The sequence below is a fragment of the Brachionichthys hirsutus genome, chromosome 14, assembly GCF_040956055.1.
Source record: "Brachionichthys hirsutus isolate HB-005 chromosome 14, CSIRO-AGI_Bhir_v1, whole genome shotgun sequence".
NCBI lineage: Eukaryota > Metazoa > Chordata > Actinopteri > Lophiiformes > Brachionichthyidae > Brachionichthys > Brachionichthys hirsutus.
The window spans coordinates 9,948,300-9,974,785 of NC_090910.1; the positions used below are offsets into that span (position 1 = coordinate 9,948,300).

General features: G+C 43.7%; 7 protein-coding genes across 9 annotated transcripts in view; 4 read left to right on the top strand and 3 right to left on the bottom strand.

Annotated features, from left to right (window-relative positions):
• Positions 1-645, top strand: part of plxdc2b (plexin domain containing 2b) — a 45,347-nt gene extending 44,702 nt beyond the window's left edge. Inside the window, exon 14 of the mRNA XM_068748001.1 lies at positions 526-645. Within this exon, the coding sequence (XP_068604102.1) occupies positions 526-645 (120 nt within the window). The remainder of the gene's footprint in view (positions 1-525) is intronic.
• A 2,864-nt stretch (positions 646-3,509) lies between these two features.
• gimap4 (GTPase IMAP family member 4) lies at positions 3,510-6,307 on the bottom strand. 2 transcript variants are annotated; one of them, XM_068748067.1, is made up of 3 exons: positions 6,213-6,307; positions 4,642-5,406; positions 3,510-4,430 (listed from the first exon to the last, which is right to left on the bottom strand). In XM_068748067.1, exons 1-3 carry the CDS (start codon positions 6,241-6,243, stop codon positions 4,426-4,428), a joined length of 801 nt encoding a protein of 266 aa, XP_068604168.1. In that variant the 5' UTR covers positions 6,244-6,307; the 3' UTR covers positions 3,510-4,425. The 2 variants fall into 2 exon arrangements, with proteins under 2 accessions (XP_068604168.1, XP_068604167.1); XM_068748066.1 differs by lacking the exon at positions 3,510-4,430 and having other exon boundaries at positions 4,634-5,406.
• A 206-nt stretch (positions 6,308-6,513) lies between these two features.
• Positions 6,514-8,762, bottom strand: chmp4c (charged multivesicular body protein 4C). Its single transcript, XM_068747959.1, has 5 exons — positions 8,446-8,762; positions 7,816-7,993; positions 7,561-7,669; positions 7,318-7,456; positions 6,514-6,978 (listed from the first exon to the last, which is right to left on the bottom strand). Exons 1-5 carry the CDS (start codon positions 8,651-8,653, stop codon positions 6,917-6,919), a joined length of 696 nt encoding a protein of 231 aa, XP_068604060.1. The 5' UTR covers positions 8,654-8,762; the 3' UTR covers positions 6,514-6,916.
• A 457-nt stretch (positions 8,763-9,219) lies between these two features.
• zfand1 (zinc finger, AN1-type domain 1) lies at positions 9,220-11,926 on the top strand. Its single transcript, XM_068748073.1, has 8 exons — positions 9,220-9,282; positions 9,812-9,854; positions 10,124-10,163; positions 10,289-10,416; positions 10,594-10,685; positions 10,872-10,990; positions 11,138-11,293; positions 11,712-11,926. The coding sequence occupies exons 1-8, from the start codon at positions 9,228-9,230 to the stop codon at positions 11,886-11,888; spliced, it is 810 nt and encodes a 269-aa protein (XP_068604174.1). The 5' UTR covers positions 9,220-9,227; the 3' UTR covers positions 11,889-11,926.
• Positions 11,927-12,470: 544 nt separating this feature from the next.
• maf1b (MAF1 homolog, negative regulator of RNA polymerase III b) lies at positions 12,471-16,174 on the top strand. Of its 2 annotated transcripts, none has more exons than XM_068747931.1 (8): positions 12,471-12,981; positions 13,294-13,378; positions 14,245-14,376; positions 14,486-14,648; positions 14,739-14,860; positions 14,941-15,060; positions 15,146-15,241; positions 15,313-16,174. In XM_068747931.1, exons 2-8 carry the CDS (start codon positions 13,296-13,298, stop codon positions 15,353-15,355), a joined length of 759 nt encoding a protein of 252 aa, XP_068604032.1. In that variant the 5' UTR covers positions 12,471-12,981; positions 13,294-13,295; the 3' UTR covers positions 15,356-16,174. The 2 variants fall into 2 exon arrangements, with proteins under 2 accessions (XP_068604032.1, XP_068604033.1); XM_068747932.1 differs by having other exon boundaries at positions 15,318-16,174.
• Positions 16,175-16,370: 196 nt separating this feature from the next.
• Positions 16,371-20,919, bottom strand: LOC137903587 (ADP-ribosylation factor-like protein 5B). The gene is made up of 6 exons (XM_068747713.1): positions 20,801-20,919; positions 19,622-19,682; positions 19,398-19,545; positions 18,509-18,592; positions 18,259-18,410; positions 16,371-17,772 (listed from the first exon to the last, which is right to left on the bottom strand). Exons 1-6 carry the CDS (start codon positions 20,844-20,846, stop codon positions 17,724-17,726), a joined length of 540 nt encoding a protein of 179 aa, XP_068603814.1. The 5' UTR covers positions 20,847-20,919; the 3' UTR covers positions 16,371-17,723.
• A 1,278-nt stretch (positions 20,920-22,197) lies between these two features.
• nsun6 (NOP2/Sun RNA methyltransferase 6) lies at positions 22,198-25,326 on the top strand. The gene is made up of 11 exons (XM_068748098.1): positions 22,198-22,272; positions 22,602-22,757; positions 22,862-22,959; positions 23,168-23,274; positions 23,366-23,519; positions 23,598-23,679; positions 23,784-23,903; positions 23,997-24,141; positions 24,231-24,376; positions 24,935-25,060; positions 25,147-25,326. Exons 1-11 carry the CDS (start codon positions 22,198-22,200, stop codon positions 25,324-25,326), a joined length of 1,389 nt encoding a protein of 462 aa, XP_068604199.1.
• Positions 25,327-26,486: the final 1,160 nt, after the last annotated feature.

Sequence of the window (26,486 nt, forward strand, 5' to 3'; positions counted from 1 at the left end):
TTGCTACCAGTGATGCATCGTTTACATAAATATTCCTATAAATATATATATTTATTTCATGTTTGCATCATGGGTAGAACGGCTAGTAGGCGCGAGCGCAGTTTCTCCCTTGAGCCGGTCCCAAGCCCGGATAAATGCCGAGAGTTGTCAGGAAAAATCTTGCCAGAATTGAACACGCGAATCACCTTAAATAAGAAAGTCATACCGGATTGGTCGAGGCCCGGGTTAACAACGACCCCCCCCCCCCCCCCCCAGCAGCGTTGTTAACCCACGGGACGCTGCTGGAAACTGGAAGAGGGAAGAGGAAGAGGAGGGGTTATCTTCAAGGAAGAGTTTGTTCTAGAGGTGAATTGAGTGTCAGATCAAAGTCCCTCCTCTCAGTCCTAAATCCTGCCTACAGTAGTACAGTATACTGTATATAGAAAAATATATATCTACAAATACATTAAGTTAATTTGACCTCTAGACAACCGCTACGACCTTCATCCTGAGCCCGCCCTCACGCGTCCCCTTGCATTCTTGCAGAGACGCCCGAGCAGGTGGCCAGCCATGAAGTTCCGCCGGGGTTCGGGTCACCCGGCCTACGCAGAGGTGGAGCCGGTGGGCCAGGAGAAGGAGGGCTTCATCGAGTCAGAGCAGTGCTGAGGGGGGGGGGCTCTAACCCTGAATCCTCCTCTTCGGCGGAGGACACCAGCGACAACGTGAGGAAGTGAATAAACCCTGAAAACGGACCATGTCCTGCAGCTCCTGTCGGCACGGGGATGACCTCCCGCGGGGGGGGGGGGGGGTCAGCACCGATGACTCCCTCGTCTCCGGCTTGGTTCTGTGAGGCTGGATTCTGGTGAATTATACAACCTATATTTTCAGACGCGCTGCAGAGTGTGTGAACAGAGACTTCCACCCCGTGGGGGTTGTTCTGTCTGGCCTTTATATATCCGACAGCTTTTTACTGGTCCGTTCACGGCGTGGTTCTCAGCATGTTTATCCGTCGAGAGACCGTCGGTATTGCTTTTCGATACCGCGGCGGGCTTCGTTGACTTTCCCACCAGGGAGGCTGCAGCTTTCCGGTGTGACGTAAGCCGAACTCCCGTCACCGCTAATCGATCGGAAGACTTTCAGCTTCGGCAGCGGATTTCGTTTTGAACGAAGTTTACGATGCTTTCTTGAGATTACCGAGAATGTTTTCTTTTTAACGGGGGTGGCGGGAGAACATTTATCCTTCTCATTCTTGATTCTTTAAATCGACACCATGCTAAGGTTTTTTTTTTTTTATTTTTACGTTTGCCGTGCCATTTTTGTCCCCAACTAGCATTTGCACAATTTTCTTTTCATGCACATTTTATTTTTGTGGTACTAATGCAAAGTGACAAGACAGGCGCTTGTGTGTGTGTGTGTGTGTGTGTGAATGCAGAAGAGTGCAGTTTACAGTAGTGATTAATTTCCACCCTGCTTTATGGACGCATATGTTTGAGCTGGCTCTTATTCATTTGATTCTCTCTGGATATTTTTTTTGTAAGCCAGAAAACAGACATGTTCCGGTGTGGTTTCCTTTTCCCAGTATGTTCCCAGTATAACCAGTGGCTTCTCTGTCTCTCTTCTGTGCTGATTTGCTCATCCTGCCAACACATTAATGTACATAGCGAGGCCAAAACGTTTGCAGATTCAGGTAACTCACTGCAAATATTTGCAGTATAGCAGTATAGTACAAGGGAGAAACAAACTTTTTTATTTTTATGAGTGGCCTTTTTTTCTCTACTTTTTTTTTTTACTTAAATGTGAATATTGTTAGTCATCACAATCATTACCGATCAATACACAACTTCTGACATGAACAAATTCCAACTCATTTCTTACTGTTAAAGACAAAATCATGTTTTTACGCCGATGATTGTAGACTCACTTTATCGATATCCTGGAATCCTACTGAGAAATAAGACGTGCAATATTCCACCCATTCAGTTTGACGCTGAAAATGCATTCAGATAACAATCACCTGGGATTTATTTTTATTCTGCACCTTGTGGCCATCGAGACCAAAGACTGATTAGCATCTGAGTGATCATCTTACGTTTTTACTTTGATCCTTCCCCCGGAACTTAACCTAGCTTAGATGTTGCTACAGTAAAGCTAAAAAAAAACAGCCATTCTTAGTATAAAACTGCAGCTGATTGTTCTAAACCCCTCCCCCTAATAGCAACCGTCCAATCACAGAATTGCATTAGCAAGCAGAGTTTTGATAGGTTTATCTCTTCTTTTAGCTTCACAATATTCCAACACATTTAAAGGACTGATTATTAATTTTTATTAAACTACTATGAATTAGTACATTAAAGCCTTCTATCATTTCAAACTCTGTATGGAATGCTTGATGGAAACACCATCCAAGAGGGGCGAGGTTTAGACAATGACTGACATGATGCAACCATTTCATCCTCTCATTAAAACATTACATCACCCACGCACGCACCCAAAGGGTCGTGCACAAAATACCAAATTTAAGACTCGCCGGCTGTTTCAAACCTTCACACAGACCCGCCTTTGCAGCACAAACCATTTCGATCCCTTCGTATCTCCTTTCCACAAAGGGAGACAGAAAAGGATCGATGTTACAAGCTTTTAACGTGCATACAGATATTTCTTTTTCACACTATTAGATGGGATCCCTGCTGGAAACTACATGCAAGTGCATGTAGCGCGCACGCTGCCTCCTGAAACTGCAAGTGTTTAAAATGATAAAGGTCACAGCAGTCAGAGAAAAGGTGTCCGACACCCGGAAGTTCTCCTCACTCGCTTTCCTGGACTCCTCTAAATTACTCACACTTCTGCAACATTATTTTACATGACGAAAGGCAGTACGGTGGGTTTTTTTTTTGTGTGCCACCGCTGTGTGGCTTTTATTTTTTTCTCGTCTCTCTTGACTTATGAGTCGGATTCAAAGGCAATCGGACGTGACGTATGAAACAGGAAACGTGACCTTGTTTTATATTATCGCAATGCTCCATTAGCGTCAGACACAGCATCGTAGCTGTCTGTAATTTGTGTAACTGCTGTTGTTTTGAATACATTTGAAATAATAAACAATGTTTGGTACATAAAATCATCCTCTGAATGACTTGTTATATATCAGACCTTGTATTTTACTGCCATCTAGTGGCCAGATGACGAAAGACACGTGAAACGGCTGCACGTCCGGTTTATTCTATGAGAATCTAGCCTCATAATATTAAGGCTCTTTATTCCTCCAAAGATTTAACTATGCAATTAACTTAAAATGTAATTGTTTTAAGTTATCTGATCTGAAAGTGAGGATTAAGGCTGAATAATATAAATGATTGATTAATGTTCCAGTTTTTAGCCCAGGCAATGTGGTTATGTTTTCACAGATCAATTTGTCTGTTAGACTGTCTGTCAGCGTGACAAAGCAAAAGAAGGTTCTGAATGGGTTTCTATGAAACTTGCTGGGAGGATGACTCCGGGCCAGAACACATGACGTCAGAGAATAAATCCAGATTTTTATTTTATTTGTCATAATTTGTGACATTTCTTTTAATTTATTGAGGAATAACCCATGGGTCAAAATAAAAAATCAGAAAAACACCCAATCTAAAAAGGCAGCTGATGAAACTCCAGTTGTCGGCCGCACCTCGCTGGAGGCATGTTCTACAACATGTCAACATATTGATATCATTGCAAGACATTTTCAAATTGCTACACATATATAAATATATATATAATCAAAATAGAGGCTATTTGAACAGGAGAAGATACAACATTCTGTACTTGAATATTTAAAAACGTTGATTGTCAGACTAATAATTTCAGCCCTAAATGGAACCGTCTCTCCGATTCAAACATATCCCTCCGTCATAAAGTGATATTGAGGAAAGCACAAATCTAATTCTTAAAGGAAACACACCCAGACAAACGCCAACAACTGCTTTAAAAGTGCACACTGAGAGTAACACTTTCCACCGTGATAAGAGCATTCAGAGTTTGGTCACAGCAAATGGGAACAGCTAACGAAACAATAATCGATCCGGTTTAATAAAGATGTGACAGTGCGGTTCTGATGTTGGTTTCTAGCCCCGACTAAGTGCAGAACAGCTTTGTACGTTCTTGTTCCAGATTAAATAAAAAAAAAAGATCCCATCACACGCCCCGGACGGACACGAAGCCGACCAGCATTTCATTAAATGATGAAACAGGGAAGTATAAAGCTTTGGACAGCATCAAATCACAGTGAGAGGATACTGCATCAAACAGAAAGCGCACAGCCAACACAAAATAAATGCAAATAAAATCACACCACTTTGTACATTCAGTAACATTTCTGCCATTCACCATTTCTTTTTTTTTTAGTTCTGTCAGCGCAGGAAGTCAGACGTCCTCCGTGTGGCTCGGAGGTTCCATCGGACAAGAAGCGCCTCAATCTGGAATCAAACACGGTGCGTTACATTTACACGGTACCCACGAGCGCAGCTCGCACGCATTCGGCTGTTGTGACGTTTTAGGCTAAACCTCTTTGGCATATGGTCACGTCATTATTCTATTAAAACGTCTCAGAAATGTCCTCGGAGAGACTCGCTACATTCTGAACTTTACTTTGACTTTCTCACCAACAAAGCAAAGTACGTCACTCACTGGAAACCGCCTCGACCGCCATGGCGTTGGACGAACCCGGCCCGGAGCTCCGTTTGGGCCGGGCGCCGAGCTCTCGCACATTTCTGCTCGTGTTCTCGTTCTCATCCAGCGGTTTCTCCTCTTTCTCCACCTCCTCTGGATCGTAGGAGCTCCCTTCCTCCGCCACCAACTTTTCCACTGACTCCAGCAAGCGCTCCACCTGGGGATGCTCTCCGAAGACGCAGTTGTTGATAACGAAATACCTGCGCTTGCACTTCTCCAGCACCCACTGGAGCTCTTTGCCCTCCCGGCGAATGTACCTCTCGATCGAAATGGTCCTCAGTACCTCCGCCCAGCTGAAAACCACGATCGTGTGCCTCCACACGCGCTCGCCAAAGAGACTCACGTGCTCCTCGATGCGAGCGCGGTCCACTTCGGAGAACATGCCGACGGGGATTACGAGCAGGAAGGCGTGCGGGCCGGGAGGACACAGAGACGCTCCCCTCACGATCTCCTGCTTGTAGGAGAGCGGCGTGTCCTGGGCGGAGAACCAGCCCGGAGTGTCCACCACGGTCACCGGCCGCCCCTGCAGCTCCGTCTGTCTCTTCACACAGAACTCAGCCGCTCGCTCCAAGCGAAACTCCTCTCTTCCTATGATAGTATTTCCAGTCAGGCTTTTCCCCGGCCACCTCCAGCCAAGCACCACCAGACGAAATTCCGGCAAGCGCTGCTTGGCAGCAGCTGCCGCCTTTTTGGCCACGTCTTCCGGTCCAGGGGCCGTCCCGGCTGTGGATGTCAGATTTACATCGATTATTTAATGTGAGTATTAGTTGCAAAAGATTTTTATGTAGTCAGAAATGTCCAAACCCTTATACGACTTAGGCACAAAACATTACATGTACCGGTATGTAAGATCTATTACGTGTTGTGCATATAGATCCAATAGCCGCATAAATTATCTAATTATTATTTAAAGAGTCAAACACTGAAGGGATTTGAAGATGCACCAGTGTTCATTTGCAAATTTTCCTGTGGAAGTTTGTCATATGCAAATCATTTTAAAAAAGTCTTAAAATGTTCGTTTTTTTAAAAGAAATATTTTCAAAATAAATAAATAAAATGCTAGAAATTCCAAATACCTTACATCAAAGCCAATTATGTTTTTAAAAAAAAATGCTCCAACTGTATACAGGTAAATAATCAACTGCAATCAATTCCCTACATCTATTTATATAAACAATTATGCGATAAAGAAAACATTTACTCAGACAAGGTCAACACGAGGAGCGGCCCTTCCGGAACACTTACAGTAAAGTTGTGCTGCTTAATAATTCACGTAAACGCGTTTTGTATTCAAGTATTTCCCTAAAAGTTCATAACAAGGCAAAACAAAGATAAAAGTAAAAAATATTTTCGGAATTTATCTTGTTCTAAGATAAAAAGTTTCATACGTGTCACATCCCGAGTTAACTACTGTACGGAAGCATCAGCTAACAGCGCTAATTTTATTAGCTATGGAAAATTCCCGAATTTTTTCCGACAACGCTAAAGTTACGTTGATAAATCCAAAGTGAAAATACATTTAATCTCACCCGCCGTCTTTGATTGATTATTATCTGCCATGCCGTTTTCTTTGTGGATGGTTTGACTGAAACTGTCGTCGTCTCAAAGCTAGTTCGGGGACTTCCTACCTGAAGACCGGCGACAAGCTAAGAGTCTACGTCATTTCCTGCCAGACCCTTTCAAAATAAAGGTGCGGAGAAAACGTAAAGCTGGATGACGTGCAGGTTTAGAACGTAAAATGGGAACTAAACAGCCTTCGGGGAAAAAAAACAAGAAAATCACCAACAACTAAAAAAAATAAAAAATAGAATAATTGTGACAGCATTATTGTGCAGCAAGTTTTATTGTTGAGAATGCAATATAATGTACTATATATAAACAACTTAATGCAATGTCAGACTTCACTAACAACCGTAAGGCATTCAGCTCAAAGGTCACAATGACAAGTCATAAAGAGCATTTTGTAAGGTACAACTGGTTAACGTAGACAAAGACTGAAACAATGGAAGAAACAGGAATCTAAAACTCAGTTTGTGGATGTGTTTCAACTTTAGACTTTTAAAGATAAAAATAACCTGTTACATTGTTATTACATGCAACCACAATGTAATTTAGAGTATCACGAACTTCATTTTCCCTTATAAACCTTCAATATTAATCCAAACAGCTCAGAAACTAAGTGGATCTTTCCTACAATTCAATTCGGCTTTTTTTTCTCAAGGTGAGAAAAGCATTAAGTCGCCCAAGACGCCAGCATACGCACGTCGTCATCTTCTTCAACCCTTTTCTTGGTTGCTGTGAAACAGAGATGAGAGACACGGTAAGATGCACATTGAATGATCGCTGCACAGCAAGTTTAAGGGAAGGGATAACAAAATAAAATGGATTAAATAATATGCTAGAATCAAAAGATAAAATAAAATGAAATTAAAAAGATGAAATGGAGCCATGTGAACATATAAACATGCACATTAGTACTTGCGCAATGTTCAAAGCTCTGAAATAAACTCCAATGAAGAAAGCTAAAAATAAATGCTACTGTGTAAAAGCTGTTTTTTTTCTATTTCTGATAAAACATCTTCCAGGAACTCTTCATTGCGTGCCGTTACTCCCGAAACGCTTTGCTACACTTACATTCGCGCATGCGATGCCGCTGACTGGGCCGCACTGCTGGCAATGAGGCACTGGGCACGCTGGGGAGCCCCCCCATTGTCTTCATGCTGTCATCAAGCTCCTCCTGTTCCAGCTCCTCCAGCTCTGCCAGCAACTCATCCTGAGAAAACAAAAAAAGGATTTAGAAGATTCATAGCAGGCGACACACGGGAGGCCCGGAGCATGTTCAAAAATGGAAAAGACGAATATAGGAAAGGCACCAACCTCATCATATGTCTCTCCAAAAGGTCTGGAGATGACCTCGCTGATCTCTTTGGCCATATCCTGTTGCTCCGTGATGTCCTGCATCATATCATCTATGTTGTCGATGTCACTGAGGAAGGTAGGAGAACGACGCACAATCGAACATCCCAGGAAACTCTAGTTCACATCATTTTCTTTACTTTAAAAGGGCTTATTTTAAGAATATGTAAAATATTTGGTTTGTTTTCACATTTGCTCATAGATCTACGTTCTTACAGGTTTTCGTGGACGTGCTTCAAGGCCTTGGAAGCGAACCCCATGTTCTTCAGGACTTCCGTGTTGGTGTGCGAGTTCTCCAACGCTTCCCTCTGAAACTCGATGGTGGAAAGCGTGCCATCGATTTGAGTTAGCTGCTGCTCGAAGCGCTTCTTCCTCTTCAAGGCCTGCAGGGAAACTGATACAGAAAGAGACTGCAAATTGTAACCTCGGTCAGTTTCTCTCATTAATCCGGTGGAGCACTGCCAGAGGTTTACAGACAACAGTTTATAAAGCAGCACTTTGATATTTCACAGGACAAAATACACACAAATATCAGTTAGCCTATTCTAAACTGTATTTTAGCAGGTATTGTTCAGGCAGTCGTCTGTACGCTACGTGCACCAAACGTGTTAGACGTGTTGTACTTAAAAATAAATACCACAGGCCGATAACCTCATGAGGAAGTACCTGCGTGGCTGTGGATTCAAGGGCCTAAGACTTCTTGAAAGCATCTTAAATCTCCTATTATGATGCTTATTGAGATACTCACTATAGTATAGCTCCGTTAAACGTTTACTAAAGATGTAAACCGTGAATATTACAATAAATACGGCGCAGTTAAGATCAGGCGAAGCTTAAGAAACATACGTCGCTTGTTTTTCGTGCCGTTCTTCTTGGCTATCAGGATTTCTTGGTCGATCCTCTTCTCCAGGAAGTCCTGTTTCTTCGTGAGCATTTCCTCCGTTTCGCGGAGTTTGTTGATGGCTTCTTGGGGCGACGGTGCTCCGCGGGACCGGTGATGTTTCGAATTCGATGAGCTGGAGCTCCCCTTGAATAACTTCGCGAATCTACTCATTTTTAGTATTCTTTTTTTTTTAAAATTATTCTGCTTAAGCGGTTAAAGTTAACGCGTACAATTGTAGACTACTTCAGTTCTTTCTTTTTTTTTTTACCAACGGGCGCGCTAAGAGAAGATTTTCCGGCTCGACCGCGTAAAGCTCCCGATTGACAACATCAAATGAATGCAGCTGACCACACCTTTCACCTGTGTGACGTAACGATGCCTGACGATTTCTTCCCTTTTTTCTGTTCTTTTGAATTGTTGTTGGTAACTAAGTTTAAAGAACATTACCGCCACCTAACGGACTGGAGTGTGTAAAAGTCGCCTGTGCCTGACAACTCTAATTTTACTTTATATATATATATATATATATATATATATATATATATATAAAGTAAAATTAGAGTATATATATATATATATATATATATATATTATAAGACGTAAAAATATATAAAAATACATCCGTACGATGTATAACAATAAATGTAAAATTTGAGTTGAATCCTTGTCGGAAGAATATAGTCGTCCAATGACGTCATTTCTGGGGTCAAAGTTCGTGTTGACAGTAGCGTACTACAGCTACCAAATGGCTGAGTTAGACATTGGGAAGCATTGTGGGTTTGATTCCTGCAGTCGGAAAGGTCAGCTTCAGCTCCATGTGATTCACAATACGAGAATTATTAGATTATTATTCCATATTTGTCCATACAAATTACACAGAGCGTCCCTGTAGCATAGTTAGCAAGATAGCTAACTAGCGCACACCGTCTGACAGACAGTCAAACCTTAAAATCGTAAGCTAACTGCTAACTATAATTATGTATTACTTTTCGTTGTGTACTTGTGGTCCTTTATTACATCATTTATAAAGTTTCGTTGTAAAATAACACTGTTTAAAATCTTATCAAGTAAAAGTTTCTGCCCGGTCTCAAATAAGTTTGCGTCAATCAATAATTTTATCTACAGACGTGAACAGGGTGAATATGCCATGAGATGAAGAGGTTAAGAATTATTGTATGCTTGTTTTATACAAAGAGCGAAAATCTTTTTTCTTCACGTTTTTATTTCTATAAGTCTTAGAATGACTGTGGAATAAAGTTTGAATTGAATCATCATCCGTGAATGGGCGCCTGTGCACAAAACTAAAATTGCTTCCACATTCTTCCCTAGATTTTCTTCCGTTTGTTTGTGACTGCTGCAGTGGCGCTTTCTGGTAAGTATTCCCATTGTAAAGAACTTTCCATAGTTTTAAATTCTTATTAATATTTTTATTAATGTTCTCTGTGCAAATAATTTTGTGGATCTATCATTGCAACTTTTCTTTAGCAATTAAATATCACTATCTGAATGAATCACAAAAGTTATTTTCTAATCAGGCTCTAATAATTACACAGATAAAGCACATCATAATGGATGCTTGATATTTTTACCATAAGCCATTCTAAATCAACAGACTTTTTATTTGATTTTTATCTCACACAGCCTTGAGCACAGAAGCAGAGCAGCCCACTCATGTCCAGAGGTACACTCTTGATTGCATATTAATGTTGGCCATCTTCAATCAGATCACCACTTGGAATATTTTCCCCCAATTTGCTATCAAAATATTGGTTGCTATGACTTCATGTTTCCTCTTCCCGTTTGCAGGAGCCAGTTGAGAGGATGCCTCAGACCGAGAGTGGCAGCACGAGTTATCCATGCTCATTTCAAGCCTGCAAAGGGAAAGAGTTGCTGCCTGTAATATGTACCGATTGTGAAAAGCATTTCTGTCTGGCGTAAGTTTGTACTTTAAAAAAATATATATATTTCAATCAAATTTCTATAAATCAGTTAAACTTGACATATTCAGTGCATCGTAACTCATAGAATCACACAGGAGTCAAGCTGAAGTTATTCCCCGTCCTTGAACAACAAATTGAAACTGATACCCCATATTTGTTCTTGCTTTATAGCCATCGCCATCAAGATGATCACAAATGTGAGAAGTTGGAGGTCCAAAAGCCTCGAATGACAGCCACAAAAGAGCTAGTGCAAAAGATAGTTGGTTTGTTCAAGTGTATTTCGTATCTCCACTTATTGCAGAATTCCCTTTGTCATTCCGCATTTGTCCACATGGGATCAGTATTAAATACAATGCCGGCGTCTTTGTAAAAACTCATTGTGTGCAATGTGTGCACGTTTGTCAAGTTCATTTCTATCGTGTTTGTTTAACTGTCTTGCAACTATTCAGAGTCAAAGGATGGTTTCAAAAGTAAAGGACGTAGAGGAGCAAAGAACAGCGCTACTGCAGCTAAGGTGGCATTAATGAAACTTAAGCTCCATGCTTTAGGAGACAAGGGACTGCCGCAGGTACGATCCAAGCTGTCTTGTTTTTTTATTAATATGGCAATAACTTTTTACCTTGACTTAATTGCATCCTTAAAGTGTACCTCTGTGTAATACTGTGCTATTTTGTTGAAACCTCCACTTGTCCTTTGTTTGTTTTTGCCTTTCCAGGCAGAAAGAACCTTCTTTCAGGTGTATCTTCCCAAAGAATCCAAAGAGCCGAGCAAACCCATGTTTTTCTGTTCCAAATGGAGTGTGGGCAAAGTGGTGGATTTTGCAGCCTCTTTAGCCAACCTCAAGAACAGCAATAATGTATTGGCAGCTAAGGTAACAGATAGCAGGAGCAGAATTCCTGATTATTGCAATAAATTAAATACATCTGCCACTAAATGAGTGAGATGGTAACGTAGTTGAATGTAAATTCAATGTTTTTTTTTTATTTTTTATACAGTTACAGGGACCCAATAGTCACCATTTTTAACACATTACAAAGGTTTTAGCTGCTTTCCCATATTTTACACTATTTTCTATACACATAAAACCACAGTGTCCATTTTAATATGTTCCTGATTCTTCATAATGTAATGGAATTCAATACTTTATCTATTTACTAGTCTAGCAAACTAATGGTTCTTCTAAGCACTATTAAATTGTTATTCTACATTCATACGTGGAAAAAGAAGAAAAGCATTATGTATGTACTTGAATACATCTTAGCCTTCATTTTCTGCCCTCTTGTTTGCAGAAACTGCGTTTATGTCATCCTCAGACTGGAGATGCTTTCAGGATGGACGACAGCCTGCTCTCACTGCTGGCCCACGCAGAAACTCCCCTGTACAATGGGGGTAATGTTATCTTGGAGTACCTAGACAATGACCGTATAGCCCTAGAAGATGTTTCTGAGTATATCACCCAGACATAAGAAAACAAAATGTGTTTATTGTAAATAAACGTTTTTAAAGTGAGCTCTTTAAGCTGTTGTATGTTGGATTAGTCAAGTCTTAAATGAAATCAGCACTGTATCAGCACTGTATAGTTCAATACAAAAGGCTGGCAATAACAAAACTCAACAACGTATAAACTCAAAACCAATACGAAACATATCTGTCGAACTGCTAAAGGAATTGATGAAAGTAAGACCAAAAACAAGTCATACTGACTATTAATCACTTATTTTCCTGCAGAGCCAGACTTTCAAGGTCATATTTTAAGGTACAGTGTAATTATGACACTATTACAGTGTAATAGTTAAAATGATTGTTTAAAAAAACACAACTGAACTTGTAGTTTCCGTTCCAGAAGTTGCCTGACTGCATTTAGCCTGGAAATTGACGATCAAGTTTTGACCAATCACGTTTGATGATAATTCTATAGACAGGAAAAGCAGCCAATCAGGACTCGGGTTCTTTTTTTTAAAGGCGTGTGCGAGTTCCGGGTCTATATAAACCGAAAGGCTCTGGTTCCGCCTTCAGAAGGTTCGCTTGTTTTGACGGGAGCGGATGTGTCGTTGAGGCAGTCGGTGTTTTGTAGCTTGTGGATCATTTCGTTAGCTTTTTTTTTTTAGGGCATTTATCTCGCTAACTGCTACGTTTCTGATCGAGTCGCTAATCAACGGCGACTTGATTTAGCCAAATACGCTCCTCTGTGAAACCAGGTCGAAAGGGATGCCGCTGCGGACAGACTCCGACGGACGTCAACGGTCTTCGGATTTAATTTCATCGCATTTAATCGGGAAAAGCAGCTTTTCCATAAACTTAAGAAGCCTTAGAATAGGCCATTCTCGACCGAGTGCTTTCGTAAGATGCTTGAGCTCGATCGCGAACTAATCGTTTGCGTTGCGAATTGAAGACATTTAGCAAGCTAACTCGCTAACGCTAGCTGGGTCAACAACAAAGCGGGGCTCGCTAATCTTTCGCTTGACCCGGTAGTCAGAAAGGTTGAGGAGGCCAGTCGCTACGGCCGGCGGCTCCCGTACCGAACCCGCGGGTTTCTGTTTGTACGGGAAACATTGCTCGGTAAGTTAAATGTTGTTGTAACGTGAAACAGGAGGACGTTTTGTCAACTTCATTTGGAAAGTGTGGGGGAGGGGCACGAACTGCGAAAACGCAGAGGAAATTGGGTTTTAGCGTTTAAAAATGTCCCTCACGGGGCGCTGTAGTTATGTGCTTGTTAATTATCTTTCTTTTATATTTACGGTTTTTTTTCACTATTGGCGTTGCCATGGTACCATGGTTCAATTTGAGTCTGGATGTAAACGCTGGCGGAATAAGAGACTGATTACTCCTGATTTTCTGACTTCATTCATGTATTTCTTTTTTGCCATACAGCAATGAAACTGTTGGAAAACTCCAGCTTTGAGGCCCTCAGTTCAAGGCTTTATGTTGAAACGGGAGAGTCTCGCATCCTCGGAAGGTAAGGGATGCCTTAGACACCTGAGCTCAATGCGTCCGTCCGTGAGTTGTCATGGTAACTGTTTGTGCAAATAGCTCGATTTATGCTATGTTTCAGCAGTGCAAAAGCATGACATGAGATGGCATTTAATTGAGCGGGAAAAAAAAATGCTGGAATCCTGTGAATTTATCAAAAATAGCCTTTGTTTGAAGTGAAAAATCCTTTCATCCAGCCCATAATATGAATGTGAGAGGTGTGACTGACTGAGTCCCCGAGTACCAGCCAATACTTGAATGTTACGCAATATTACGATAAAAGACAAACACCCCGAAGGCTAATGGGGAATTGACGGTACAGTTTGACTGAGTAAACATGTGTGAGCCTGAGCTTCGGTTGTGAAAGGCCTTCTGTTACGGTCTGGGGGACATAAAGGATGTTGCGTTCGGGGGCTTGAGTGTCGGCCGTGAAACTGAGCGTCTGCACAGAAAGTCGACCTCGAGTGACTTGCAGCGTGGCTTCCTTCCACGCCATCACACTGTGGTTATTTTTGAGACTGTTGTGAAGTGTTGTTGGCACGCGCACACACACACACAGTTGGAGCTGTCATGGCTGCTGGTGTTTGCTTTAGTGGATCAGTGAGGCAGCAGGATTTGATAGCTTCATGCTTGAACTATAGATTTAGTTGCCAGACTTTCCAGTAGCGTTATTTGTTTTTTTTTTTTTTGGCAGATGACCTTTTGTTGGAATGTAACTAAACAAAAATAGATGGCAATAATCTACGTCATCTTTATTTAAATGTTGTTGAACTTTTGCTGATTCATAGCTGTATTGTTTAATGTTTGTTATATATTTAGGTATTAAACATCTTTTTTTTTTTTGCCCTGCAGGATTGAGAGCTACTCCTGTAAAATGGCAGGAGATGACAAACACATGTTCAAGCAGTTCTGCCAGGAGGGGGAGCCACACGTCTTGGAGGCGCTGTCCCCCCCGCAGTCCACCGGCGCCACCAGCCCTTCAAAGTGAGTCCGGCGGCGGCGGCGTGAAGCCCAGCCCAACCGGTCTGGCAATGGGGGGCCACGTAACCCAGATTTAGCAGAGCGCTGACGAGGCGTTTCCTGTTCCGTGCAGGCTGGGGAAGAGCAGCGAGGATGGGGAGAACCCTCTGAGCGACAAGTGTTGCAGGAAGACCATCTTCTACCTCATCACGACGCTCAACGAGTCGTTCAGGCCCGACTACGACTTCAGCGCGGCGCGGGCCCACGAGTTCAGCCGAGAGCCCAGCCTCAACTGGGTCAGTGCGACGCAGCCTGAAACCCGAAACCCGTAATGTGGGCAAATCTGCCGGCGCGCATCACATCTGGGTTTGTGTTTTTCACCGCAGGTGGCGAATGCAGTGAACGGCAGCTTGTTCTCCGCCGTGGGGGAGGAGTTCAACTCTCTGGGGCCGGAGTTGTGGAACGCCATCGATCAAGAGATCAACCTGCAGGGCTGCGACATTTACAGGTAAAAGCGTCTGGGATGTGCGCAGACGCAGACGCAGACGCGGCGTGTGACGCTTTCAAGCTTTGAATGTTTGCTCGCAGCTACAACCCTGATCTGGACTCCGACCCTTTCGGTGAAGAAGGGAGTCTCTGGTCCTTCAATTATTTCTTTTACAACAAGAAGCTGAAGAGGATCGTGTTCTTCACGTGCCGCTCAGTCAGGTCAGCACGGAAGCGCGCGCCTTCACGCGTCTCTGGTTTGCAGCGGTTCTTATTCGTGTGTTTTTGTGGGGGTTTTTTTCTGCAGCGTGATGAGCGGCTACGGCTTCGACCGTCTGGACAGCGAGCTGGAGATGGAGCTGGACGACGACGAGGAGGAGATGGGCGGCTACACTGGGGGCAGGTGAGGCTGAGAGAAGGGGTGTGGTTTATTTCATCAGTTGTCGCTTTGAGCTGACGTTTCGCTTCTCTCAGCCCAGTTTCCCCACGACGCTGTGCGTGTGATCTCCTCCGATGAGAACGCCACGGCCAAAGATCACGAAGATTCCTTCAGTTTTTGTTTCTCATGCACTTTTTTTTTTTCGTGTTTGTTGCTGTCCCTTTCTCTTGCATCACATCAATGCATGTTGCAAGACTTCTTCTCCTGGCGGTGAACTATGTGCTGTGTGGTTGTCGACGTTTTGATGAGAACCCCACGGTAACGTTCCTCTTGTTCATTCCCCAGTTTTATTTATTTAATTTTTTTTTAAAGCTCCAACCCTGTGCAAACGTTTAAATCTATAGATACGCAGCATCCACATTTCCAAAGACTCATTTTCATGGACACTCAAGGAGATCTTCTTGTGGATTAAGCGTCAAAGTAGAGGAGAGCCAAGCTTCTTTTAAATGTACTCCAACATCGATGGGAGCTGATGGAGATTCATGATAAGCCGAGTTCATCCAGAACCCGTCTGTTCGTTGTTGGTTGTGTAAAAGTGATGTTCCTGTTGGGGGTTTCCTTTTTAGCACTGAATTTTAAATGTGAACTTTTTAACTGAAACTTGTTTCTGCTACTGCTCCTCTGTACTTCTTAGTATCTGCTTTTAAATGATGTCCCGTTTCATGTCCAGGTACTTTTTTCCAATCCCTCTCCCCCAGTGTTTCTAATTGCTTAAGACCTCATTGTAAATTGCAAATGGTATGATAGGTGTGAAAAAAAGAAAATACTTATATCTAGATTTAGAGAAGCCCTGCGTTTCCTCTGGGTGGGCGGGGCTTCTGTGAGGTGTCGACTGTTCTGTGCTCTAAACTTTTTGTAAATAAACCTGTTGAGTCGGACCTCGCTGCCTCAGTTACATCACTAGAGCTCAGCTCGTGCCTTTTTGATCTCTTTCTACTGCCGTTTTGTAGATTTGAGTTTCTCCCCGTAAGATTTTAAGCTGTCACCTTCTCCATATTCAGTACATCATATGCAAATTAATTTGTAGCACTTTGGGGGCTACGTCAGTCTCCTCATACAGTATCCACTTTCAGAAAAAAGACTAAACTTCAGGTTCAAGTTTAATAAAAAATTACAGTACATGATTGAGACCAGATACCAGCACGCTTCATACCTGTAAACCTTAACGTTCCAAGGAGTGAGCTGCACTGATCACCGTTTCACCTGTAAGTATGAAAACAGCTTGACCCAGAGGGACATCTGATCAAAAGGAGCTTCAGTTCATTCAAACTCACACGAGTCCTGTCGGCACCTAGAACTTACAAAAAGTACGCACGTTTCGAAGTGACGTCCATAAATCTGGTCCAAAAGGGAAATGCAGGTTAAGATAATAAGACTCACACATGCAGTCCTAAACGTTAAGGCTGAGGATCAATTTAGCCGTATCATCTCCAAAATAAGGCCTTTTCCCACCTTAAAGGACGACTCCGGTCCAAATGGATGAGCAGCCAATTCCCATAAAACCAAGACCGCTCGTTGGCTTATTTAAAAAAAAAAATTAAATGAGTGCCAAAGTGGCTGGAGACGATCATGAAAGACTGACATGAGGATGCAGCTGATCGCTAGAGAGTCTGTGAGTACAGAACAGATCTCAAACCCGCAGCTCTCCAAAACTTACAATTAATAATCAATGCTGAAAAAATAAAATAGTGTTTAAACTGAAAATACTGTTTTTAAAATCCAAGCTTAGTACATCGATTTTACACTCTGGCTTTTCAAAATGTGATAATTGAGAAAGCAATTTTAAGAAACATTTGAACGTCAACACTCCAAATCGACACCATTTGGCTCAATAATATACAAATACAGGGCTCGAAGTGAAAACGAGAGGTTTCTGTTTGACCATTTCAGTATGGCAGCAATACGTCCATGAATAAAAGCAACAGCGTAGCTTATGGAACTGAAACCGTGTAACAGATCAATGGCTGTAAAAAACACAACGATGAGAACATTATTCTGAAAAAAAAGAAAAAAATCACCCAACTCAACCTCCCGTTCCATGTGCCTGGTTTTCCAACACTGCCTGAAATCTGATAAAGTTATGTTCGTGGCAAAATAGTAATCATGACGGGTACCAAAGTGATGTTTATGCTATATACTCTTGACATGATATGTATGTAGTGTAAGTTTCCAGCCCTCCTTTCGCACCTTCAGCTGTTTTATTCTCCTCCTTTCCTGTAAAAGTGGCTTCTTGCTCCACAGCCAGGTCCAGTTCATTAGTTCTGGCCACCTGCTCCATTAAAATATCCAAGTATCGGACAGGTCAATACCCCCCCCGATCGATTCTATCTCATCAAAATTCTCCAATTAAAAAAAATACATAGCAACGATAAGCCGGAAAGGACAAACGGTTGTGCCGCCGTGGAGGCGGCGTAGGGAGCCGGGCCGTTGACAGCTGAAGGAGAGGTTATCTGAGTCCAGCCCTCGAGGTCATCCATTCCAGTCCTTGACATAAACTGGAGACATAATGAAGGCGCGTCAGTAGATTGTTGTAATCATGTACAAGTTTAATGTTTATCTACAAGGAACACCTACAATATCCTCCCGCTGGTTGCTGTTTGTAACCACAACCCAGTCAGAAAGTGTCTATTCTTATGCTTTGCATATGCAGCTTTACCGGCCCCTGGTGGTCAGATTGAGACAGTGATTCCATTATGACTGAAACGATATTTCCTGACCGTAGATCTACGAGGACGCGTCCACCGTAACTATAACAGTTCCAGCTAGACATGGCTTCAAAGCCCGACGTGATGACGCGTCTCGCTGACGTCACCCTATGTGCTTTATATCTTTGTGTGATGATAATCATGGAAAATAATACGGTACTTTCCCAAGCCTAATGATTGTTACCACATGGAGATCCCCGAAAAAAGTCTGAGCTTTCCTTTCTTAGGCTGACGGGTTATAAGACATCTGGTTTACTCCAGGCCCTTCGTCCTCACCCTTCTCCTGTGAGTGCGCAGCAGGACTGTATGTGCCACGGGTGATCCTTGACGGAGCTCAGGGTGAGGTAATTGGAGATCTCGGCTGCAGTCATGCAGTTCTTCATATCCTGCTTGTTGGCGAATATCAACACAGCTGCTTTCCGCAGGTCCTGAGGGGGGGGGGGGGGGCCGGAGGACAATGAGACGGCGAACAATGCAGCACAGCAGAGAGACAATGGGGGCCGTTCCCGTATGGCTAGGACTTTACCTCGTGGGCCAACATCCTGTAGAGCTCCTCTTTGGAGATGGCCAGCCTCTCTCGGTCTGTGCTGTCCACCACCAGGATGATGAACTACACCGCAGGGGGCGGGGGGGGCGAAAAAATAATACAAAATAAACCACACAGAGAGTCACACGAGGAAATGCAACACAGCGGGAGGCCAGTTCCTGGTTTCTGCTAATAATCCACCATTTAAACGGGAGTGACGTCACGCATGATAGAAGAGTGACGGCGTGTTCACTTTGGTGAGACGCCATTCGACCTGAACGACCCATGTGACTCATACAGAGTCTGCTTTCAATGAGGGTGGAGGTTCCTCTGACAGTTGCCATGGAGACCCGAGTAACCGCTGGAACAGATATCTCCCAAGCCGCTCTGCCTTTGCTCTGAGCTCCTTCGCCTCCGTACGATACTGCAGTAACTTCTGCTGCTGGTCCAACCATGGTCATAATCAGAGAATTCGTTTTTCACAAAAGCACAAAACCAATTAATAAACCATTAAAACCGACACTTTGATTAAACGGTCAACGTCATGATGAAGAATCAGAATCAGGCAGAAGCTGCGAGTCAAAGAGATTTGGATGATCGGTTGTGCTGCTTGTGAGAATCTACCGTTAAAAAAGACAGACGTCGCCATCGGGGACATTTAACCGTGTTTTTCCAGAGCTCTTTGTAAGATCTCCAACATCTGCCTCTGCCAGGACTCTTTCGGGGGGGGGGGGGGGGGGGCCTTTGTGAAAGGCCGACCCCTGACTTGGGCGGCCCCTGCTGCCGTCTGAACAAACACGCCAGCTGCCGGGACATCCACTGGTGGACGACGCCCCCCGCTCCCCCCCCCCCCCCCCCCGTAGTGAAGGACACAAAGCGTGCGGCTCACCTCCGTGTTGGAGTAGTAGGTGTTCCAGGAGGACCTGAGGGACTCCTGTCCTCCTATGTCCCACATCAGGAAGTGCGTGTTCTTCACCACGATCTCCTCCACGTTGCTCCCGATAGTGGGCGACGTGTGGACCACCTCGTTCATCAGGCTTGTTGAAGACAGAACCAGAAAAGTGAGCGCCGGCCGCAGTTTCAAGCGGCAAAAGCAGAACTAGCGTCGCTTACAACTGGTACAGGATGGTGGTCTTCCCGGCGTTGTCCAGTCCCACGATGATCACCTTGTGCTCTGTGAAACAAACGCACCGACAGCATGGAACGGATTCTAATGACGGTGCTGGCCGTGAAACGCACGCGGCTTCAGTCCAAACGTCGCGTTCGCTGTCGTCCCTCCAGAACAAAGCTGCTCGCATTTCCTCCCCCAAAACGCCTTGACCTTGCGTTTCCATTCTCAAAGAACACGCCAGAACATCCAGCAACTTCTTTTTAACGACTGTGACGCAGACAAAACAAAACAAACACAGAATCAGAGCCGACACGGACGCGCCAGACTCTCCCACTTGAGCGTTTTGACTTTTCCACCCCCTCTGAGGCCTCTGGCTGCCGGGGAGGAAGGAAGTCTGGTCAGGGGTCTCCGCTCAACGTGGGCTTTTGACATTGTAGACTAGTGTCAACCGCTCGCCGTTGTGTTGTTGGCACACGTCAGGATTACAACCAATGTGGGATAACGGGTCACTTACAGACACGTACGCCCATTCCGGAGGGAATCTGAAGAAAAGAACTTTAAGAAGGGGAGGAAAAATAGCCATTCCAGCACATCTAACTCCTTTGAAATGTTTTACGTTTTTGAGAATAAACCAAACTTCTGAATATAGGATTCATTCCAGCTTATCTAAGCACAGCACTTCTAAAAACAGCAACGTGACCCTTCTGACAGCGAGACACTGCACTTAAATCTTTTTCTTTGAAGTGCAACAGGATTGTTACTGCCAGCCCTTTTGTCTGCTTGCTCGTCATTCCCCTGATCTAATTATACGCTCCTGATTACACACGATTATCCGACAGCCCGCGGCTCGAAACTCATCTCAGAACTTGTTTGTAATCCTTTAAACAATGAGTCAAACTTAATATCAGTGAAAACATGACACATCAATTCCCTTATATCCTGTAAAGGAATGACAATAAACCGTGTTGATTGATAAACAGACCATTAGCCCGTCTGGTGGCGTGAACTCAAGCATCTGTGCGCAGGATTCGCGTCGAGATGGACACGCAGCGTGGATCATCTGTTATTTACGGGGTTCTGCTCACGCCGCGCTAGCGCGGCTAACACTTCACGTTTAGCCACGGGCGAGTCCGCCAGCGGCGGCTCGGTAAATGTGTCGGAACAACGTAACAGCCACCCACCTTCGTTGCAGAAGAAGCTCCACAGTTTGGCAAAGATGAGGCCCATTGTTTGGAGTGAGTCCAATGCGCGTACCCTCCGTCGGTCCAAGCGGGCAAGCGGCACCGGTCAAATCCGAGCGGCTAGCTAACGTTAGCTGGACGATCTCTTGTCCGCAAAACACCTCGCCGACCCTTTCAAAGCGGACTCCATGCGCCCCTTACGAAACATAAAACGCAGCTAACGCGAGGATAAAATGGTGGAAGGTATTGTCGTTGACGCTTATGAAAGAGCGAGCAGGTAAGAGAGCGAGCAGGTAAGAGAGCGAGCAGGTAAGAGAGCGAGCGGTGCAGCCCTCAGTCCGCGGGTCAGGCTGCTTCTCCTGCCGCTAGCCCGCTGGCAAGTGGTCCGGAGAAAAACGCTACCCAAGCTATTTAATGAGCTTCCGGTTAGGCGGTGACGTAGAAGCCCGGACTTTTTAAATAACAGTGTTTAAAAACACATACGTCATTAAAAAAAAAAAAAAAGTGAGACGAGGCTTTTAAAACACAAAGAACGTGTTTATAAAGCCCAAAATTCAATTTTTCATAAACGGAACGAAACATTAAAACTGCTCATTTTATATTTAACAATTTTAAATACCACGCGAACATAAAATAAATTGTTAGTACCATTACTATTACATGTATTTGATTTGACAAGAACTATAGTTACCTCGGTTTGTTTGTTTGTTAGCAGGAATACGGAAAAACTCCTGGATGACGCAAAGCGGCGTCATTTTCGTAATCAAAGTGACGTATACGGAAGTAGCTAAATGGGCACGCACAGGAGATAAACGTGGGTATTTTCCTATTTATAAACTACTTCCGCGCTCATGAGAGGCCGTTAATTTGATCGATGAGTTACTCTAGAGACTGTAAGAGCTTGATGGGTTGAAGAGGACTCACTACGAGCTTTCAGATTATAAATATACAGACGCCATATTTTAATGTGTTATTTTCACTTGGTTCAGATAGCCCCCCCAGTATTAGACAAACATGATGAGAAGGGTTGACTTGATACAATCTTTGCTACTAATTTAGTCTGATTTGTATTGTATTTCAGTAATGTACTTACAAAATATACTAGCAAGTAAACACAAAAATACATACATAACAGAACATTTTTTTTTGAGTGATTATTTTGCTTTATTAGTGTTATTTTTATTGCATTAGTCGTAGAAGTATAAAGTCTCTCGCTGCACCAATAAGCCACACTGCAAGGACATGTAGTTTATCTTTGATTTATCTATCGTAATCTAATCACTAGTAGGGTTTGTGAGACAATCAGTTATGATTAGTAGATATATATATAGATAGATATGCACTTTATTATTTAATTGCTTACTGACAGGAAACTTTTCTTTGTGCAGGTTGAAGAAATGTCTGTTTTTCCACAAATTTCTCTGAAGCCTGAAGTGACTGAATTTCTTCAGGGTGTCTTTTTAAACAAGGAGGTACGACTTTGCATTTCTTGCAAGAAGTTGCTTCCATCTTGCTAGTCATAAATATACTAAAAGGACATTAACATCTTCCCATCTTTCAGTGTCAAAGACAACATGGAAGAATGGGACATAATTAGCAGTGTAGCATTATAAAAATTATAATGTAATTTTCTTTATATAAAAATATATTTTCATCTAATTTTAGCTCATCCTTATTGTGTTTTCAGAGCCTTTTTGGCTATAAAAGTGGACTTTTCTAATAGTATTGCTATGAGGTTGCTGTTTTTATGGTATTTGCCTCTAACTGTTTTATATACAGAGCTGTTATTACCCGTGTTCAGGTTTTAGCTGCAGTGGGACGCGAGGAGGCAGAATGTCGTTTCCAGAAGCTGCTCACCTGCCTGTCTCACCCTCCTTCCTACACTTGCATCAGGGCCAGCACTCATCTCGCATCCCTTGAAGAGATTAGACACAAGTTAGGAGAAGAACTGAAAAAGGTGAATCTTTTATTCATCTTAATATGCATAATATTTGCGTGTTAGGGCACCACGCTAGTGATCAGTCGAGGTCTAATCAATCAATGATGTTGTTGTCTTTAAAGCAGCAGATGTTGAAATCAACAGCAGAGGATGTTTCCGTTCAGATTTTTACTCACCCTCAAATTCCAGATGTGCTGCTGCTTCCTGTTGAAGGCCCGAGGTATGTGACGACTGCTGGACTGTCAGGCAGAATCTGAAGCTGCTCTGTGCAGCAAAAATCCTCATGGAATGACCCCCCCAAAAAAATGCACTTCATTTAGCAGTTCGAAATGTGCATACCTTTTCATAAAATATATATATATATATATATATATATATATTCGAGAGATAAATATGTCTGATTTGGGAGTTTTCTCTCTTACTCTCAGACCAGTGAAGCAGCTCCACCCAGAGGTGGTGGTTGGTGCCCAGTGCGCCAGTGCAGTTCTGAGGGGTGCGCACGTCTTCGCCCCAGGAATCATTGCCAGCCCAAAGTGTAAGACTCGAAGAGTAAAAGTAATATAAACGACACGTCTTTCGAATGTTTTGAATGCCATTATTTTGTTTATGCTTCACTTTATAATTAGACATGAAGGCCGGTGATGTGGTGTCGGTCGTCTCTGACTTAGAAAGTAAATGCACTCGAGGAGCCAAAAGCTTCCTGGGAAAAAGAGCATTTGTAGGGAATGGCGTCGCTGAAATGGACCGCTCCAGCATCTTCTGCACAGACGAACCTGCTAGGTGAGGAAGAAGCTGACAAAATCTCATTCAAAATCGAGAAAGGGAAATGATTCAGTCGCTGTCTGTCTATTATTTCAGAGGAATAGGTGTCCGGATGGCAGAGCCGCTTTACCTGAGTCCCTGCTTTGATGGGGTTCTACCCAGCCTGGCATTCCTGCAGGTACCTTCGTGTTATATTTCTATAAAGTAATAAAGGTAGAACAGACGTGATTCTGCCTCCTCACATTATCGCAGAAAACTCAACGTGGTTCCATTGTTGTGCAGAACCTGCCCTCAGTAGTTGTGGGACACGTTCTAGGGCCTCGTCCTGGGGAACGAATCTTGGACATGTGTGCTGCACCTGGAGGGAAGACCTGCCACATCGCTGCACTCATGGAAGATCAGGTCATTGTCATATTGCTGTTTTTACTCGAGTAAAGGGATCTGAAGCTTGCAAGAACTGATACGGTAAATTAATCCCACATCTGTCCCACACAGGGTGAAGTTGTAGCCTTGGACAAGACCCAAAACAAGATTGATCGAGTGCTTCAAAACGCCCAAATGTTGCATTTGCGTTCCATCAAAGCGTATTGCTTTAACAGCATTAAAGCTGTGAGCAGTGACCCGACGCAGGAAACCGATGGTACAGCGTGACCCCCCCCATATGCATCCCATGTCAATATGTGTCAATGGATAGCAGCAGGACTGAGTACTTCTGTGTCTGTATGCCAGGACCTCCTTTTCCTCCTGAAAGCTTCGACCGGGTTCTGCTGGACGCTCCCTGCAGTGGACTCGGACAGAGACCCAACATGGGCAGTATCTGGAGCGTCAAGGAGATTTGTTCCTACCAGCCGTTGCAGCGAAAGTTATTCCAGGCGGTGAGTTTTAACCCGACATCCTTTCCTCGGTTGTGACCAGTAGATGGGAGCATCGTGCCGTCGTCGCACCAGAGGCGTGATCTGCAGCGTGAATTCACATCATAGTCAAAGATCCTCAAAATGACATTTATAGAAGTTTGTCCTCTGGTAATTTCCCTGCCCAAAGCTGTGGCCCGCTATTTAAAACTCCACCCGCTGAAGCTGTGTTCTGATTTTACACTCAATTGGGTTTTAAATAAATGTGTCAGACTGACTTCTCGGCTCTGAAGGAAGTACGTTTTGAATTGATAGTGCTGGGAGATAGTTGGTAATAAAAAAAATATATAAAAGGCAGCTCCAGAAAGTCTACCTTTTAACAGTCATCGCTTTTTATACAAATGCACACAAACATTCACTGATGCAAATGTGAAAATGTCTTTTTAAGTGTGGTCTGGTTGTTGGATAACTTACTGAAGGGCTTGCTTACATGCAGTCAGCCCCCCCCCCCCCCCAAAAAAAAGATGAATGATTTCTCATCATCTATTGCTACCCCTGCTTCCGTACACGCCGTGTCTGCAGGCGGTGCGGCTGCTGAAGAAAGGTGGGATTCTGGTCTACAGCACCTGCACAGTGACCCTGGCTGAGAACGAGCAGCAGGTAACGTGGGCCCTCGACAGCTTCCCCTGCCTCTCACTTCAGCCTCAGGTAGAAACACACCAGCCACTCAGACAGTTCTACAGAGCGCGATACAGGGGAACATCACCTAATCAGCCCCCCCCCCCTCCCCTCAGGAGCCTCACATCGGAGCAGAAGGCATGCTGGGAGCCGGCCTGTCACCGGAGCAGCTGCGCCTCCTCCAGAGGTTCAGCCCCGAGCTGAGCTGGGACCAGACGGGAACGGAAGCCCCTCTGCCCTCCAGAGCTGACGGGGACACCATCGGGTTCTTTATCGCAAAGTTCCTGAAGAACTGACCGGAGGGCGTGTTTTCTCTTCCAGCACCAGGAGCTGCTCACACGGGCGGGAACAATAGCGTTTATATTTAAACGCTTTTGTGTGCTTTGACGGGGGGGGGGGGGTTTAAAGTGTCTGTCCCTCAACAGCTGCGGGCCATATAGGGACAGACTTTATAAACACCGAGCGCGAGGGAAGGGCGGGGAGCACGTGGCGACGGAGACCGAATGAGTCCTGGCAAATGCAGCGGCGCTAGCGTCGCCATAGCAACAGTGACGACACAGCTGCCATGGTGACAGTGGATTGGCTGGATCTCGGGGCTCGGATCAGGAAGTAGTGTGCCGAAAGAGGTCATGAAAGGTATTAACAATTCAGTGTATATTTTAGTAGCAGTGGAGACAAACAGGGTTTTTTAATTAGTACTCCTGGAAGAGTTCAATGATGCAGCATGAAAATAAAATTGTTTCCAGGTTATAAAAGCTCCTCCAAGTCATTTACATTATGAAGCTGCGTATTATCCGATCACATTAACGGAATGGTCTAAATACAAATCAAACCACTTATTAAACTGTAATTGATTCAGATGCACGTGTGAACGAGCATTAAAAGTCTCAGATCAAATTAGCTGCTTGTTGCACAGGATCCGTCTATTTTAGGGGCATCTGTGTGTTGTCATTCATGTCCATGTTGTCATGACAACTACGGAGGAAGGCCGGGGACTTTTTTCAGTAGAGTTTTCAGGAGACTATTTATAGAAACCACTTCCCTCTGCATCAGAGACGCCCCCCCACCCCACTCTCAATCCAGTTTTTGTCAACTTTATTCTTTATATTTATGGTTTATGTACATACACATGTACACCGTTAGAAAATCTGGAAATGCCACCAATGCAGCTTAGAAATTGAGTTGTTTTTTCCTTTCTTTTTAAAAATGTTCAGGCAAAAAACAGAAAGTGGAGAGAAGGGGATGATTTTGTAAACAGAGGGGCTCAAGTCAGATCTTGGATTTCGTGATTTTAGGACGATATCTGTTAAATTATTAATCAGTGAAAACTTTCTAACCTCATTGAACACATGGGGGCTGGTGCACGGGGCTCTTTAACCATTACATACAATCACTTTGGAGAGTGTGGAAGGTCAGATATCTGTGCTACATTAGCTTTTGGGTAAGTGTACTTATT